This window comes from Haliotis rubra, unplaced genomic scaffold (assembly GCF_003918875.1).
Source record: "Haliotis rubra isolate DU_JTF1 unplaced genomic scaffold, ASM391887v1 Scf136, whole genome shotgun sequence".
Taxonomy (NCBI): Eukaryota; Metazoa; Mollusca; class Gastropoda; order Lepetellida; family Haliotidae; genus Haliotis; species Haliotis rubra.
The window spans coordinates 589,327-609,840 of NW_025765292.1; the positions used below are offsets into that span (position 1 = coordinate 589,327).

Consider the following 20,514-nt stretch of genomic DNA (forward strand, 5'->3'; position numbering starts at 1 on the left):
CTCTTCAACACTTTTGGTGGTATTAGTGAAGTATGGAAGCTCTTCATGACAGAAAATCTTGTGCACTTTTGCACAGTTATTTGTCTGATGATTCTCCCCCGAGGCTCATGATGAACAAGAGGCATTTTAAGTTTGCTTGAAAAGAGTAGGGGACACAATGTCAATGTCAACATTGTTTTTGTGGATGGTTCTGTACTGATGGACAGAAATGAACATCAGCTAAGCAAAGTGCCCTATCAAATCGACACAGGCCCAGGTTTTCATGAGAAGGCAGTTGCGTTGAGAAGACATTAGCTTGAATGAAGTCGACTGGCCTGAAAAGTGAAATAGAGGGTTTTCTGTTTTGTTGCTCACGATAATTCACTGTCGGCGTATGATTCTGCATCAAAATATAATATGAAATGTAGATTATGCTATGAATTTAATGAAAATTCCCGACACCTCGTTAGTGAATGCACAAAAACAGTATTTTAATCAACATGATGACGTGTCTCATTCCTTTTATTACCAACTTCACCATGCTTGTGGTTTTGACTCGGAGGTCTATCCATGGTACAACCCAGTATGTGGAGGGCATAGATGAAAATGTATCTAGACTCAGACCCATCCAAGCCAACAAACCTGACCTTGTTCATTTTCATAAAGATAATGAAATATTTCTGTATACAGTGTATATATTTCTTTCTGTCCCTGTAGACACAAATATGATTGACATTCGCAAGTAAACATGGCGAATATGCGGATGTTAATATGAAATATCATCCTTGCATCCCAAATACAAAGTTGTCTGACCCCCATTGTCCTTGGTGCCCTGGTTTGGTATCCCCAGTTTCTTGAGTGGCATATAGAAGTTGATGTGATGAACAAAGAGGAAAGTTCTTTAATATAATATGAGCGACATTTCGGTGTAGCTACTAACACCATTATCAAGCCAGCGATAGCCGCGGAACTTTGCACTCTGTGCAGTTTGTCCAAGCCTGGTTTATTTGATCCATACAGCGATGAACTGCAGTAATCCAGGCGAGATGACACGAGAGCACGATGAGTGTTTTTGTTGCTTCTCTCTGCCAATGTAGCGACGGATCTGACTAATGTTACACAGGTGATAACATGGAGTCTTGCATACAGTACCTGTATGACACTCAGTCACCAGTGTAGATTGGAAGATACTACCAAATTCCGTGCTTGGTCACTTGGATTGACAGCGCATTCTCCGATTTGTACAGTGAGGCTACTATTCTAGGGAGCAATTGTCTTGAATTGATGGTGAGGAGTTCTGTCTTATCATGGTTTAACTTTCGGTAGTTAGTCGACATCCAGAGAATTATATTGTCTATGCTTGATGAAAGCATTCTAAATGTGCATGTGACGGATGTGTGAACCAGCAGTCTGAAACCAATGTACAACTGCGAATCATCTGCATAAAAGTGGAAGGATAGTCCATGCCCCTGGCTAGATCATCTACAGGTAAAGTGTACGTAGTAAATAACACAGGTCCTAGGGCCGAACTCCATTTTGAAGTGATGTTTACTTGACCTCCAACCATTTATGACCACAGACTGGTACCGGCCACTCAGGAATGACTGAAACCACGCCATAGCACTGCCTTTGATTCAGACACGAATTTCCAGGAGGGACAGAAGGATGGTATGGCCTACAGTGTCAAAGCCTGTCATGGAAGCTACAGAACTGAGGCCATTTTGCTCTCTGTAAAGCGGACTTGGTACTATGGCAGGCTCTATATGCAGATTGCATACTGTCACCTAAGTTGTTGATGTTCATATGTTCTGAAAGAAGTTGACACAACATGTTCTACTAAAGTACTGTCGGAAATGCTAGAAGAATGCTTCTTAACCTTAATACTTTGATAAAGGTGATAAATGTACTATGTTGTCAATATATCAACTCGCCTATAGTGTACCTAATTTTTATTTCAATCGATTTAACATTTCCATGCATTTAAATGACAGTTTACAGGAGAGAATTTGATACCAAAACAACAACTCAAGATTCTTTCCGAGTTTAACATGAGAAATGTGAAATAGTCTTTAAATTTATGCTAAAATACAGGTGGTGCAAAAATATAAATTAACGCTTTTCTTAATGAAATAAAATGTTGAATGTTTGTGTTACTTGACTTAATTAGCGTTTCTTCATTGAAGAAAAATTAATATAAATGTTAAGTCTTAATAAATAAGTTGCCCGTCATGCATGCACATCTTTATCACAGCCTTCACTATGGCCAACTATTTGCAGTCGATTGTTGCAAAGGTTTATAAGTTTTTTGTGCTTGAGAAAGACAGAGGTAAACCTTTCATTAGTTTAGAAAGGGTTTATTACAGAACTTGTAGAGCTGTTGGTATGTCTTACCAACAAGTTTACAATATTGTAAACAAATCAGACAAGACAGGGACAGTCTCAAAAGCAAAACTGGGAAGCTATACCAGTGATTTCGTTAAATCTTTGGCCAATGTTCACAACTGGATTAAATTGACCGAATTACATCCATATTTTTGCAAAGAAATATACTAATGACATGCAAAACATTTATTAAAACGTTGTACATATATATAGGTGTAGCTGGTGTGCACAATAATGTGGATATCACATGATCACTTACATAACCAATAGGTATACTATATGTACACATATACAACATTATGAAGAAAAAGATGTATTGAGATGACCCCTCACCCGAGCTTGTGCTCAGGTGTCAATTTCACCTGTCGATACCATGCATGCTGATGACATAACACAGGCAGTTAATGTTTGTATCAAATAACGTTCCACTACCCCTTATTTTTCTAAGTTTTTGATATTTTCATATGTAAAAACACATTTTAGGGCATGTCTCAAACTTTATTCCCTCGGTCTACATTAGGTAGATGTTTCTTAAAGTGATATTTGTTATTTAAGTAACTGTAATATCTCTGATTTTTACATAAAAGTCAAAAAGCATTTTTCCAGCATTTCCGATAGTACTTTAGTTTCGACACAAATGGACTTGTGTTTCCTTGAGAGAACCTGAAACTTCGACTGATTGACAATCTTCACACTTGACTTCATCAGACTGATTGACAATCTTCAAAAACACTGGTGTAACTTCATCAGCACAATGTTTCAGAAGCCACGTGTGAATGGGATCTAGAGGGCACGATTTAGTCGGACATCTCTTCAAATCTTGGCAATTTCTGTGTCTGTTGCTGGAGTGAAGGATGATAAATGTTCAGTTGTGGTTTTCAATGTGTCACTGGTAGCTGATGAAGTATCATTCTTCCATACCTCTACTGCACGTCAGATCTTGAGTATCTTTGAGGCAAGAATCAACAAAACGTCTTTGCAAGCTTGTATGATGATGTTTGAAAGGGCATACAATTAACTGTTTAATTACGACAAAATCGCATGCAAAGTACACCAAACTTTATTTTCTTCAACAAGAACAAACTGTACAAGAACAATATATATGGTAACTACTACGTTATCAGCTTAAGAAACACGAGTAGTTGCTGATCACAGAGATGCAAGAGAGGCTGGATGTCAGAACGTCAACTACAGATACTGTCAACAACTCAAGATGCAGGGGAAACTGAATGTCAACTAGATATTGTCAACAACTCAAAATGAAGGAGAGGCTGGATGTCAGAATGTCAACTACAGATACTGTCAACAACTCAAGATGCAGGGGAAACTGAATGTCAACTAGATATTGTCAACAACTCAAAATGAAGGAGAGGCTGGATGTCAGAATGTCAACTACAGATATTGTCAACAACTCAAGATGCAGGGGAGACTAGATGTCAAATTTCAACTAGATATTGTCAACAACTCAAGATGCAGGGGAGACTGGATGTCAGAATGTCAACTAGATATTGTCAACAACTCAAGATGCAGGAGAGGCTGGATGTCAGAATGTCAACTACAGATATTGTCAACAACTCAAGATGCAGGGGAGACTGAATGTCAACTAGATATTGTCAACAACTCAAGATGAAGGAGAGGCTGGATGTCAGAATGTCAACTACAGATATTGTCAACAACTCAAGATGCAGGGGAGACTGAATGTCAACTAGATATTGTCAACAACTCAATATGTAGGGGAGACTGATGTCAGAATGTCAACTAGATATTGTCAACAACTCAAAATGAAGGAGAGGCTGGATGTCAGAACGTCAACTACAGATATTGTCAACAACTCCAAATCACAGGATTCTTGAATTTACAAACATTACCCACAAGAGGGCTTTCTTTGACAAGGACTTAATGAAAAAAACTTGTATTTCATTTGATAGGATTTGATGGTGTCAAGGTGTCTAGCTTCTTGTTACATGGTGGATATACATCTATATTATGAGAAAATATATGAAAATGTATATTAGCCAAAAACTTTCAGAATTAGTATAACAAAGCACAGTATATCAGTACTCTTAAATGTCTTATTCATACCAATTTTATTCTTTGAAATTCATTTCATAATAAACTCATAATTATTAACAGCATAACACATGAAACAATTTTTTAGTTTAAACACACAAAAAATGGGATTAACAATATGTCCAAAAAGATCCTAAGTAAAAGAATCATGGAATTGTTCTGCAATACAACAGAAAGTCAAAATGATATTGATGTAAATGATAAGAAGCCTATATTAATCCTTTCAACTTTTGAAACATCTATCCCATTACATGTTTACAGGTTTTTCACTGTGTACATGGTGTATTTATAGTCACAGTCTCGGTGTAGATGGTGTACCTACAGTCACTGTCCAAGTGAACATATGTTTGAGGTAACTATTTAAAGGTCACATGCAACGTAAAACACAACTTTGCAGATTCTGATACCTTTCGTATGGACTTACTGAAACAAATAATCAACATGCAAATTCAACTTATAAAGTTGAAAAATAACGCGATGAAAAAACTGCACGAAATCGGAGTTCAAATGATTCACTAATTTTCCCCCGATTTTTCGGGGGAAAACTGGTTTCAACAGGTGGGCTGCGCTCATAGCACATGCCCAGTGAAATAGGTTCAGCGCGACTTGGAAGCGGGCTGTCCGGTGAATACTTTCGGTGAAGGCTTTGGTGTGAGCTATTTTCCTAATGTTTTGTTGATATCTCACAGGCGCTGAGCTTTTATATGTTATGACAGTAAATAAACTGTTTATATAATTTCATTTGTCTATTTCACCACACGTTCTTCTTACCGAGTCACTTTCTCAGTTCGATACTTAAAAGCAATGTCATTATTTAGCGTTGACAGAATTTCTAACTGTGATATAGATATGTCGTTGTCACAGACTCAATGTCTGTTTTATTGACACCTATGTGTCTGCCTGCCTGTCTGCTAATGACAATATTCAATACACAACTTTGATCACTGACCACATGCAATTTAAATTAACACCTATCAGGCTATACACCATAAACAAAACGCATTGATTTATGGCCCGAGTTCGGTCTCTGTCACATTATGTAATTACACAGACAGGCAGGTGTGATACTTGTACACATGACATGTTATGATGTCTGTTGATTGCAAAATGTTATACACACAAAATGAGCATGTATTTACAAAACCCAACATCTCTATATATACACACACAATGAGCCGTGAGGGCATCGGCAAATGAACCAGCCGTTACACTTGAGTGCACACCCACCCGCTCTGACTGGGTTCAGTATCGCGGCTGCTTCGTTTCTAGGGAAGTAAACCCAAGTACAAAATATTGCACTTTTGATTTGCGATTGTAGGCTTATAATTTCGTTTATATGTTTTTTCATAATCAGCAATGTATATTATATGTCATGAAGAAGTGATAATTGTGTTTTAATTATGTTTGATTTTTTTGTTGCATGTGACCTTTAAGGGAATGTTCACAAGCCATAAAAAAACTTCAACAAATACACTGGTTTGCTCGACACTGAACAACACAATTCCATGTATACAAACACAAAACAATTTTGATCACAATAATCCATTCTTATACGAAAGTATGAAAATGAAAACTTAACATGATTCTCCCCAAGGATGGCAGGAAGGGTGATCTCATTTATTTTGACAAATTCAAGATGTAGCTGATGTCAGTCACATTCCCAAACAATGTTATAAATGATGAATCATCAGAATTATTTGTGAATATGTTGTCCCTCACCCCAACAACAAGGTGCAATGGCAACAACAATCTTGAGCTTGGAATACTGTCAACAAGGGTCAGATATTAACAAACAGATCCCTATATTACATGGCATACACTTAAGTACCAGAATACTTTCTACAATGAACTTCTGTAATGGTTTCAACCTGCCTTCCTGCCATACACAGACACAGATATCTAATGTACTACTAAAGGTTATAGTCAGATGTCAAAATGTTGTAGTATGCAGAATGCCTCACTGAATATCAATACAAAATAAAGGTTTAACCTTTCTTATAAAATAATGCAACAATAATGAACACCTCATTTGATAACGACCTGTTTCATTAGGCCCATTGTAAGCAGTGCATGTCTCAGTGACAGCACTATGAACATATGCATAGAGATATCTCTGTTGGCCATCACAATCAACATACAGTATTTAGGCTATCTAGACTATAAATATATTTTGGCAATCACTGTTTGATATGAAAACTCTAGTTTTTCATTTTGAAATTGGAATAAATGAGAATTAGAAAGTAAAAATATTTTAGCCATCACCAGTACTTCTTTTGACAATAAACTATTTGTCTATCACTGTTAATTATGAAAACTTCCCAAGTACACATTTCCTTCGCTTGTCTTGGTCAGGGCTTGTATGTACAACAATGTCTAACTGGCTAAATTTACATTTTTGCACATTTTGTGTTTGATATATTTTAATGTCAAAATGGTCAAACGAGTCCAAATAATACATCTGATTCAAAACGACAAAAGATTTAGTGATCATCTATAACAAAATCAAACAATTCTCTCTTGATTTATCCTGTAATGTTACCTAAATCTAGTTACATCCTCCAACATTGATAATAAATAGGAAAATGATAATCTAACTTCAGTCACACAGATTTCAATACATTTCCACCTACAATTGTATTGCAAGAGTTTATCACAGTTTCAAATCAATCCTAAAGACCGTAATTTGGAATATTTCACAAAGCACTGAATACTTGAACCGGCCACTGATGGCATTGGCACTGATACATTTACCCTTTACATAACAAAACAAACACAATGGTCCATAAACAAGGAGCTGTTCATAACAATAGAAAATCATCTCAAATGGAAAACTTGGGAAAATAACTATCCCAGTGATGATTATTATCAATGAATACTGTACGCATTTGTAAACCACAACGCTATTCTCAAGTCAAAGTGATTACATTGACTAAAATGCTTCTGTCAAAAATGGAAGATTAAATATGAAACAGTTCCCCTGCATTATGTAACAAGTTTATAAAATGGCGGAACAGAATTTTAATATTATTAAAACGAGACACATGATACTTTCTATGTAATGCATTTCCCCAACTCTAACTTCATAATATTTCTACAAATGTCATACCTATACTTGTGTCAAATAAAAGAAGTCATGGTAATAATATCTTCATATTTGGAATATCAACAAAAGCCTGAAAGAGAGCCTATCAGTACCATGTTGGTTATTACGGAGAGGCAACTTTGTGGTTATCAAAGCAAACAAACTCACTCAAACTAACTTTAAGCATATATATAGAAACACTGGAAAAAGAAATAAAATATTAACAATCTGCAGGTAAAAAGACCCTGGTACAGTATATCACAGTGAAGAAATGAATTCTTCAAGGAACTGAGCTTTATAAAGAATCATGTAAAAAGCAGTGTTATCGTTCATAATACTGAGACACTGTCGATACTCCAACATCGTCTATTGTGAAAATGCAGGCGAGAGGCTCCTTTCTCCTTCAATCCTGTGTTGTTGGTCGCCTACCATAAGGCATAGAGTTCTTTAGCATCATTAAGACTCTCCAACAACAGCTTTTGTACAGTTCTCTCTGTACATCTCAAGGATTAGTATCAGCTGTAGACAAAGGCATGGTTTTCTCTCATTTCCAACTGCCGTAGTCTCATTGTATTAGACGCGCGACGTATCCGTTGTGACTTGGTTGAGCGATGACTGGCAGGATTCTCCGTCACAGAATGGTTGGAACTGATTCTACTGAGGCCACTTCCTGGTGATGATGCTGACACAACCATTTCAGGTCGAACGAGTTCTGGGCGTTGGACAACTGGCGCTGGTGCCGACACCACGGAGAGACCATGTGATGGAGGAGCCGGGCCAAACCGAGGGAGTGGGAGATCTGAAATAACACACCATTACTTAACGTCAAAGACTACTGTCATATTTGTCATGGTCATCTAAAGTAATTTAGCCATGTGGGAAATACACAAAAGGCCAAAAAGCGCTTGTAAAATCTCAAAATCATCATCATCATCAAATAATTTAGGTTTCAGCCCATGATTTCAACTTAACATTTATTTGACAGAGTAGTTTTTAAAAGATACCTTAGTATCTCACTCATTAAATATATTATTACTTAGTTATTATCCCTGTGAACTTGGGATGTCCTAGGCTATGCATGAAAGTAACGTCTGTCAGTGTGTAGTAATGTGTGCATTATTTAAGCTAAACGCTGTGTAACGGCTACTAAAGTATGACTGGATATTGAAGCGGGAGTACGATTGCTATGTTATGTAACTACAAAGCCAAGAGAAGTCAAGTTTTGAAAACTGAAAGCAAACTACTGCAGAAAGTTATTTAATCATACATTATAATGTTATTGGGTTCAATTCCCTTACTGTAAAGAACATTTCTAATACAGACATACAGCATGTTAGTTCACATAACATCATGCAAAATCAGTGACAAAAACTGTAAAAGGAGCCTAAGTTTCCTGTAGGTAAATAGTTTTGTTAATACATCTCTATATACACGGCCCACACTTAGACTAGACATTATGATACTGCATACACAATATTATTATTGAGAGTATTTGAGACATGCACACATCAAGTTTATAAGTTAAACATATAGCAGCATATAATGTTAGGTAAAGCACAGCATGTAAATTCTTTATTGGTTGTGTCATATACTGCTGAGGTGTCTGCCATTATAGAGAAGTATATTAGATGAGATGATAAGGATCTGCCTCACAGAACACCCCTGGGTAGAGGACTCTTATTGTCATTCACACAAACAATGCAGCAAAACAATATCTGAACTAAGTTAAATACACATTGAAAAAAGTATCGCAACACCTATGATTTTTACCCCCCATATAGCCAGCGATACATATTCATACCACAATTCTGTTTGTTGGGATGATTAGTTTTACCCTTCGGGTGCACCATACATTTATTTATATGGACATATAATGTCAATCAGCAAATATCAAGTTTCAGTAAACTGTTCTCATAGCTCAATAACTTGGAAACTCAATTGATTTTGTTGTTGATCAGCAAATATGATGTCTCCTCAACTGACAACTGCTCGAAGATGGCAAGTTATTGGTATGCGGAATGTTGGCATGTCACTGAGGGATATTGCCAGAGATGTTGGTTGTTATCCAAACACTATTATCCGATTGGCCAGAAAACATCAGCAAACTAATGACGCTAAGGACTGTCAGCATTCAGGTCTACCATGAGTGACAACTCCAGCGTTCAGGTCGACCAAACTCCAGCGTTCAAACTCCAGCGTTCAGGTCGACCATGAGTGACAACTCCAGCGTTCGTTCAGGGTCGACTCATGAGTGACAACTCCAGCGTTCAGGTCGACCATGGTCAACCATGTTCAGGTGACAACCATGGTGGCAACTCCAGGGAAGGATACATGTCAAGTGGCATGTTCAAAACAGAATGGTATCCACATTGTTGTTTGTCCAATGGTCCGAAATCAAATAAATTTGGTCAGGTACAGACCCAAATAATCTATCAGATGTCTGTTGTTATCCCCAGAGCACAAAGCAGCATTATTAGCTTGGTATCAAGTTTTTCAATCTTTCTGCATTAAGATTTGCCATTTAATTATTCCTTGTGGGTCAGTATATTCAGATAGTATGTTAAACTGAGGTTTGGATATGTTTTTTTGCTATGGTTAATAGTAACATATTGATACTATGAAAAATATGGGTTGTTGCGATACTTTTTTCCATGTGTATATTTTGAACAATTGATGCCCTTCAATACAGCAGACAAAACAATAACCCCCAAATTCTTTTCTATGAGCCGGAAGCAGCCATTTGAAATAGTGTTTATCAATTTGTACAGTAAAATATAAGGATTAGATTGGAGTAATGGCAAGAGGTTCAAGGTGAAGACTTTGTGTAAAGTATGTCATCATGTACTGGTGAAGTCTTGTTGTTTATCAAAACATAAATTACAGATAATTCCCCAAAGTCTTAAAAATTAAAACTGCATATTTTATGAAAATAATATTGGAATTAATCTGTCAAAAGGTAACGCGGGTGACCTAACGTGAGCTCAGCGAGGACGGAAACCTCACGTAGAGCATAAGGGCAAAAGGTCGCTTGATTTTAATTTTCAGTACAATTACACACCGTGAAAGCGTGGCCTAACAATCCTTTTGAATGACAAATCAGAGACTAACTTCCCTCTTCACACGTAGGCATCTTAGATATTCCTTAATGAAATTCATTCACAGAAAACAACTAGCCAATACCCCTGTTTGCATCCTGCGGGTGTTGTCAGACAGACAGACATACCGACAGACAGACAGCCATACAGACAGACATACCGACAGACAGACAGCAGCTATACCAACAACAACCTGAGTTTACACACATAAGGTAAATGCAACATACATGTGTGCACTGCATGAAGCTTACTGTCAGATACACACCGAGCACGTTAACTGGCCTACCTATCAGATACTCCCAGGTTTTCTGCCCTAGAGTAATGATAATAGGTTTGTAGTGCTCTACAGGTAACAATGATAATTTAGCAGATAGATCCTTCTAAAATGTTATAGTCTAGTAGGAATATTATTTTGTATAGTAATCGTCTTGCAAGTAGAGAATTGTGCTCAATAACGGTCTTGTAGGTAGAACATTCTCTACAGAAATAGTCCAGTGGATAGATCATTCTCTACAATAACAGACCAGAATGTTGGTAATTCTCTACAATAATGCTGAAGAAGAAACTTTGTCAAGATGATGTCATCCATCTGCAACAAAACCCTCACGATAATGTAAGGTGACATAATCCCCGCCATCACTTATCAAATCAAACTTATAAACGTGTAGGAAAGATAGCCGTCCCAGCGTCCGAGGCAATTTTGTGGAGGACGGGTTAAAAAAATATCTAGTCAGTCCTCATGTCGGGTCAATTTTAGCAAACCAATGACATATATATAATGATTATAACCTTTTTGAATATTTACTGCCGAAGGTGTTTTATTTATATTTGGAGGACAGGCTAGATTTTGGCAGGACTGGTAAAAAATTTGACCTACCAGTCCTGTGGACAGGCTAGATTTTCTACATCTTTCCTACACTGTTATAAAGTAATGAAAGTTTAAGTTAAATGTCAACAAAAACATGACCAGTCAACCTCTCTTGATACCTTGCTCTTTAGGTGTTCAAACACACATATTTTCAAAACTGACTTTGACCTTGTGATAAAAACATTTAAGGGAAGTCTTGAGTGTCCAGTAAACAGTTCTTGAAATATGCAAAATGCTGAAATAGTAACTGTGACCTTGAAAGAAATTGCTTTTGAAGAAACATTTAAGGAAAAGTCTTTGAAGAACCTGCAGGTAAATATGCTGAAATCCAGTGAACAGTTCTTGAAATATCTTGCTGACAATTCAGGTTAATATGCTGAAATGTTCAAAGTGTCTCTGTGACCTTGAAAATTAAGTGAAGGTCACCAAAATCGACTGGGCCCTGCACCTTCCCTAGATGAAGCTTGGTGTCAAATATGAAGAAACTCCAGTGAATGGTTCTTGAGGTATCTCGCTGACAAGCATAACCTGCAGGTTAATATGCTGAAATGTTCAAAGTGTCTCTGTGACCTTGAAAATTATGTGAAGGTCACCAAAATCGACTGGGCCCTGTGCCTTCCCTAGATAAAGCTTTGTTCTGAATACGAAGAAAATCCAGTGAACAGTTCTTGAGATAGCTTAACATGCAGGTTTACATGCTGAAATCTTCAAAGTGTCGCCATGACCTTGAAAATTATGTGAAGGTCACCAAAATCGACTGGGCCCTGCGCCTTCCCTAGATAAAGCTTTGTATTGAATATGAAGAAAATCCAGTGAACAGTTCTTGAGATAGCTTAACATGCAGGTAAACCGTTAGTCCCCTTGTGACCTTGAAATGAAGGTCAAGGTCACCAAACATGACTTGGACCTTTCTTACACTGTGATGAACGAAGGTACCAAATATCAAAAGATTTTAGTGAACGGTTCTTAAGATATTCCAATTCGTACGGACGGACGGACGGACGGACAGGACGGATATTCCAATTAGCCTAATACTATATCCCTCGCTTCGCGCTAAACACGCAGCGGGGGATAAAAAGCTAATTTATGGCTTTATCCTGAAGCTCCTGTATAAAAGCATGAACTGCTGGCACTACGCATAGCCTATGGGATTTGTGAACTTCCTACCCAGTGTCTTTAGTATGTCTTTTCAGTGGCCACATTGGTTTTACGCTTTGGTGAAAACCTCTTAACTTAAAAGGAACAAAGGTCGCAAATGAATCAGAATTTCAAAACAAAAATGGAAGTAGGTGACTTAATAAAGTTAATATTCCAGGGCTTGACTTGGGGGTGAAATTTCACATCATGCAATGCTATCTGTATTGTCAAGAATCAGATAAATCCTCAAGCACTGTCAGCAGCTTTGTGATAAAGATACTTGTTTCTCGGGTACAAAACTTATTAAAAAAAAGTCACTTTAAAACGTTCTTCTATTTATACATGAAGACAAAAAAAGGGCATTTCTGGCAACACTTTTCACATTAATAACATCATCCATCCACACCCTTTTCCAAAGTTGTTCCCTGAAAGCTGTTTGTGATCCACCACTATATAACATTTATGTAACACCCTGAGGTATTTATCCACCAACATGTAACACCCTGAGGTATTTATCCACCACCATGTAACACCCTGAGGTATTTATCCACCACCATGTAACACCCTGAGGTATTTATCCACCACCATGTAACACCCTGAGGTATTTATCCACCACTATGTAACACCCTGAGGTATTTATCCACCACTATGTAACACCCTGAGGTATTTATCCACCACCTTTAAACTCCCTGAGGTATTTATCAACCACCATGCAACATCCTGAGGTATTTATCCACCACTATGTAACATGATGATGTATTTATCCACCACCATGTAACACCCTGAGGTATTTATCCACCACCACGTAACACCCTGAGGTATTTATATACACCACTATGTAACACCCAGAGGTATTTATACACCACCACGTAACACCCTGAGGTATTTATCCACCACTATGTAACACCCTGAGGTATTTATCCACCACTATGTAACACCCTGAGGTATTTATCCACCACCTTTAAACTCCCTGAGGTATTTATCCACCACTATGTAACACCCTGAGGGTATTTATCCACCACCATGTAAGACCCTAAGGTATTATCCAGCACAACATAACACCCTGAGGTATTATAAACACCCTGAGGTATTTATCCACCACCATGTAACACCCTGAGGTATTTATCCACCACCATGTAACACCCTGAGGTATTTATCCAACCACCATGCAACAACATGCTGAGGTATTTATCCACCACCATATAAAATGATGAGTATTTATCCACCACTATGTAACACCCTGAGGTATTTATCCACCACCATGTAACACCCTGAGGTATTTATCTACCACCACGTAACACCCTGAGGTATTTATCCACCACTATGTAACACCCAGAGGTATTTATACACCACCACGTGACACCCTGAGGTATTTATCCACCACTATGTAACACCCTGAGGTATTTATCCACCACCATGTAACACCATGAGGGTATTTATCCACCACTATGTAACACCCTGAGGTATTTATATCCACCACTATGTAACACCATGAGGTATTATACACCACTATGTAACACCATGAGGTATTTATCCACCACTATGTAACACCCTGAGGTATTTATCCACCACCATGTAACACCCTGAGGTATTTATCCACCACCATGTAACACCCTGAGGTATTTATCCACCACCATGTAACACCCTGAGGTATTTATCCACCACCATGTAACACCCTGAGGTATTTATCCACCACTATGTAACACCCTGAGGTATTTATCCACCACCATGTAACACCCTGAGGTATTTATCCACCACTATGTAACACCCTGAGGTATTTATCCACCACTATGTAACACCCTGTGGTATTTATATCCACCACTTTTAAACTCCCTGAGGTATTTATCCACCACTATGTAACACCCTGAGGTATTTATCCACCACTATATCCACCCCTGAGGTATTTATCCACCACCATGTAACCCCTGAGGTATTTATCCACCACCATGTAACATCCTGAGGTATTTATCCACCACTACATAACACTGTGAGGTATTCATCCACTACCATATAACACGGTGAGGTATTTATGCACCCCCATGTAACATCCTGAGGTATTTATCCACCACCATGTAACACCCTGAGGTATTTATCCACCACTATGTAACACCCTGAGGTATTTATCCACCACCATGTAACACCCTGAGGTATTTATCCACCACTATGTAACACCCTGAGGTATTTATCCACCAACATGTAACACCCTGAGGTATTTATCCACCACCATGTAACACCCTGAGGTATTTATCCACCACTATATATCACGATGAGGTATATCCACCACTATGAGGTATTTATCCACCACCATGATGAGGTATTTATCCACCACTATATAACACCCTGAGGTATTTATCCTCCACCATGTAACACCCTGAGGTATTTATCCTCCACCATGTAACACCCTGAGGTATTTATCCACCACCATGTAACACCCTGAGGTATTTATCCACCACCATATATCACGATGAGGTATTTATCCTCCACCATGTAACACCCTGAGGTATTTATCCTCCACCATGTAACACCCTGAGGTATATATCCACCACCAAGCCTCTCTACACATCCACCACCACACTGTGTATCACCTCAATGTACAGAAACAACTGCATGCATGCCATCACCCAAGGAAAACACAGCACGCTACCATACCTGGGTCTCTTCTCCCATGTGCACTGAGTATTCGAGCCTTCTGCGTGGGTGTGGTTGTGTCTGACCGCCACTCTGTCTGACCACTACTCCGAGCCAGCAGCCGATTCCGCTCTGCCTCCGTCTCAACCATGCTACTGCGGTAGTCTGTCTCTGGCACAATGGTGGCTGGTCCACTCCTGTTGGCTGCCATCGGTTTCCGTGACAGCTGCCTTCTCTAGTAACAAACAAAGTAAAGACACTTTTCTAACATTTGTACAACTAAACCTTCATCAACCATAAAACATAACTTCAATTAATCATACTACAAATTTTACAGAATATCAATGAATATCATTAAGAAAAATGAGCTGGATTATTTTTCTAAAAAAATATTACGTAATAAAGACATTTAAAAAGAAACCATTTCACTATTTCACAAAGAATGACAACGATATGTCACATAAATACGTCCCCTTGAAACAAGAGCTGATTTTATTTACCGGTACATTTAAATACACATATATGCACATTAAGCAACACACTTGATAGTGAGGATGTCAACGAATGAATTCAAATCCAATAAAACAACATGACAATATAACTGAAAGAAGACATTTGACATTGACTACAGTGAGTGAGCTAAGCTTGACTGACAGGTGCAGTGAGAGGAGTTAATCACACAGACAAATGGATGAGATGATGTTCAGAAGACATGTTCACAAGATCTTGAAGATGGGGCACAAGATCACCTGACGTCTAGACACACCTGTGTCATGTCAACCACATGATGTGTGCCCACTTGCAAAGTAAGACAGTCAAAGTCAACGAGGATAGCCAGTGTCAGATGGATGGGAAGATGAAAAATTCAATATACATGTATATTCTGCAGATCATCTACTCCATGATCAGTAAATCCAGACTACATAAGAAAACCTTGATGTGAGCTGGCATCAGAGGAGGCATCAACACAGCGACAGCAAATTATCATGTCCTTATCAAAATGGTCAAAAATTTACTATAAATAATTACAACAATATGTTCAACCAAACTATAAATAATTACAACAATATGAATAATATTGGCTTAGATTCATTTTGTGTCATATCTTACACCATATTTTTACTACTCTGCCATTACCTCCCTTTATATACTGAATTTGATAAACATGTTTTTTCCTTCAGTAAATGAGGGCAGCAGCCTGACCAGGCCCAAGGGTCACATAGTGATGAACCAGACTGTAATCACCATCTCCATCCCATAAATGCAGTGGGATGAATAACTATCAATGGAATTATAATTTGAAATGTGGCCCTGACAATGTTGTAAAGGCAAACCAGTGGTCAATAAAGTGAGCATTAGTCAGTGGTATTACAGTGGTACACAATGACATATATGATCAGTTACTCAAGTGATTGCTGCTATAAACAAGCATGGGTTCTGACTAATGTGCCTTGAAATTGTAACCAAGGCACAGGTTGAATAGACATCTACAAGAAGTTATGATGAAGTGGTACAATGATTTGTTCTCAAGTCTACCGAAACAAAGATGGGTGTTACTTGTATGACACAATGGTGCATATCTATATTTTGCCATGCATCCATGCTGCGCATGTCTACTCCATATCCATCAGAGAAGCTAGCTACAAGCCTTGTGCTGGAAGCCCATCAACATCTAGCTTGGGACACAAATCACTTACCTGAAAAGCTGGCACCGTTCTCTCATTCACGTTGGCTAAACTGGCGTTTTTGCCCTGCCATCGTGTTCCATAATTTGGCTGAGTGGACAAATGAGTATAGGGTAAGGTATACGGTCCTATTGGTCTGGTCAAGTAGGCAGGGGGTGGGATGATAGGGTGGGGGGTGGAGGCCATGGCCAGGAGGGGGAAGGAGGTAGCTAGGAAGCTAGTGGGACTTGATGCAAAGATGGACTGAGAGGTCACAACAGGTTGAGAAGGCACGAGGTTAGAAGTGAGAGTGGGAGGATGTTTAGGAGAGTAAGAGTGAAAGTGGTGATTATTGTCATGCAAGTTAAGTTTGGTGTTGTTGTGCGTTAGAGATTCGTCGTTCCCTCCACTTGTCTGAAAGTTAGAACAGAGTCAATCCCTTCAACACTAATGACACACACAAGCCACAACATACAACGTCAGTAGCACCCTAAACTCCACACACAAGTACACAGGTAATCACCATGGCTACAAAGGGTCTAGCACTGGCACATGATTGGCTTTTCACAATTCTGAGGACTCTCATTAAACTTTAGCATCACTTTTTCTTTTGAATGTTTGTAACTGAAGGTACATGTTATTTTTAGATAATTCAAGTTAGTTACAACATTATTGAATTACTAACTCTTTCTTGTGGAGATTATAGTGTTTTGTAGCCTTGGTTAATTATTTTGATATTATCTTCAACTTTTGCTTTGCAGACATATAAGATAGATTCAGTTAATCCAGTTATCAGATAGTTATTTGGACACCAAATCCTGAGATAGGCAGAAATGTATTAGACATAGCATACAACCATTATGTACCGGGTACCCAAAACAACAAAACAGGTCACAGTAGACAAGTAACAGTTCCCATCATTTGTATAGAATGAGTCACCAACCTACAAACTCGACAACATTATATATGCATGCTAAGGCCAACAATAAGGAAAAGCTCTGAACACACATATATTTATTTCCAGTTGTTAGAGAGTTTTTTTATCCTGTTAATGTGTATTGCTGTTATCGACCATATGATTTGTGATGACCAAACCATTTGCAATGCTTAAAGCAAGAGATTCACCTTTTCCATAAAAGCTGTTTAGTATTTTCACATATAAAATAAAGAAAGTCATCAGGACATGAACTTGGATGGTATTTTTGGTATGAGGAATATGAATTTAGGAAACGGTCCATGGTAAATTAGGTTGACTGACATTTCAATACTACAACATATAAAATGTAATAGGTTAAGGAGACAAGATATAAACATTAAACAGTCACATTACTTAAGCACTATGACAAAAAAACAAATTGAAATTAAAGTAAACAGTTAGACGTTTTATTAACATTTCTATTTCGTTAGACTAAAATGATTACATAAATAAGATTTCGTTTTGGATATTAACAGATAAACATTTTACCAATCCACTAAGATTTACTCTAGGTTAAAAACTATGAACTATGGTTAACTAATCCAAACAATGACAAATGGAAGGAACTACAAACAAACATGTAAGTACTTCTATGTCAGGAGGACTTATGCCAGTAAGGTTAAATAAGTCAGATTTTCCACAGCTCCATTCACCTTGCTATTCACAGCCTGTTTGGTAACATTAATGCTGTCACACTCAAGGCAGCAACCACTGGTCAGCAATCCCAGCAAACCAAGCATCCAGTAACCCACCACCTGGCTGAGCCACACCACTGATCAGGAAGGCCATCACTATCACACCACAGAAACCAGGACGGAAAGCCCAAGAAGCATACCCTTAATAAATCTTGAACTGAATTGTTTTGAATGACATCAGAGGCCAGTTTCTTTATGAAAATCTTCAACTGAGTCTGTGTATTTCACTGAATGACAACTTCTTCCCAGTCAGTTAAGTCTACTGTCTATCTCCTGGTTAGCATGAAAGAATGCTGTTGTCAACAAGGTCAGCACCATACTGTCATGGCTTACCTTGACCAACACTTAACAAGTCAAGATTCAATGAAGGTCTCGGTTCCTGTGCCCAATTTTGCTTTCTATCATCCACTTTGTGCCAAAAGTTATTCACTCCGATGGAGAGCTAAATAAGTTGTCTGATTGAAAGTATTGCAAAATTTTGCACCACAAGATATTTAATACAGTAATTTGATCTCATAATGTGTGTCAATTATATCATATTATAAAAATACTTGTAACTTCTTTGTCATGAAAAACTTTTGTATCAACTTAGTATATCTGTCTAAAGTTACCGGCATTCACAGACAGCAACTCTAGCAGTAAACTCAGAAGACTTGAAACCTTGGCTTTTCAAACTCTCTCTTTATACGAACAAACCCAACTGTTAACACTATTCTGGATTCTGCAGGCACTGCAAGGCTGATATATATTGAAGGTAAGTGGCACACAAACGACACGTCCCTCTGGTTAAGGAAGCAGTTACAATCACTTCTACGCAGGCAGGAAACTTCTCCTCCCACTGCACTGTCAGTAGCGGCACGACTCACTGCACATATACACCTGTCTACACCACAAACCACCACTGTCTACCAACCTCGCTGTCAACATTATTGGCTTCAGCTGCCTCCTGCTCGGTATCAAAGTCGTGCGTGAGGAGAAGCTTATTCTCTGCAGTACTGTACGAAAGCCGCACATGCGGGAACTGACGCGTGATGTCTTTAGGATTACGGGTGTAAACCAGCCCAGGCACCCCAGGGATACAGTGTGGATAGTTGGCGGCTCTGTGGCTGGCTCTATCATACTTTAGACTGACACTATCGTTAGACAGTACGTGGTTGGCACCAAAGTATCTATCCAGCAGCTTTTTATAATACTGCCTGTCTTTGGCTCGGATAGGAGGTGGGCGACCACTCATGTAGGGGTCCATGTGTCGGCCAGGGAGTGGCCATCGGTGACTGTCCTAGTGATCACACAGTGCAAGAGAAAGCAGATTAGACACAGCTAGTCCAACTGGACAGCCATCAAACATGCAGTATGCAATTAGGACTTATGCTAGCAAATTAGTTCATGAAACAAATATATACAGGTTGTGTATCCATTTTAAAATCCTCATAGAAACTAGAGTGAGGAAACTTATATATATATATGTTTTTAAACAGATTAACAAGACACAGGTCTCTTGTGACATTAGTTTCAATGTCACCTGTGATGTGAACTCACTATCTTTTTCCATGTAGTTTTCATCCACATTTACAACCAGATAACACCTGATCTAGTTATAGAAGCATCAGCTTTTTCATACGTTTGATGGCTGTCAGTCTGAATTTAGTGGCATTAAAATGCATAATCAAAAATAAATCTGAAACACATAACTATAGACAAAAGCTATAGAGATCCTAAAAACTAGAAAACATATTCACATCTACGAAATGATACAATGAAAAATACTAAGCTGACAAGTAAAACATTAGAATGATTTGTGCTTGCAAGTGCATATAAAGCAGAGTGATGTGCAAGGCAGTGATGGTGCAAACAGCTTGGTCAGCATGCAACTTTAAAACAATGGGGACATGGGGGGGGAGGATGGGGCACTGAAAGCATACACAATCACATAGGAAG

The 20,514-nt window shown here is 38.3% G+C and overlaps 1 protein-coding gene across 1 annotated transcript in view; it reads right to left on the reverse strand.

Moving 5' to 3' along the window:
- Nucleotides 1-6,696: 6,696 nt before the first annotated feature.
- Nucleotides 6,697-20,514, reverse strand: part of LOC124268060 (tubulin polyglutamylase ttll6-like) — a 35,214-nt gene continuing 21,396 nt past the window's right edge. Inside the window, 4 exon segments of the mRNA XM_046703071.1 lie at nt 6,697-8,312; nt 10,895-10,921; nt 15,263-15,476; nt 19,490-19,855. Coding sequence (XP_046559027.1) covers nt 8,029-8,312; nt 10,895-10,921; nt 15,263-15,476; nt 19,490-19,855 — 891 coding nt within the window. The 3' untranslated portion in view covers nt 6,697-8,028.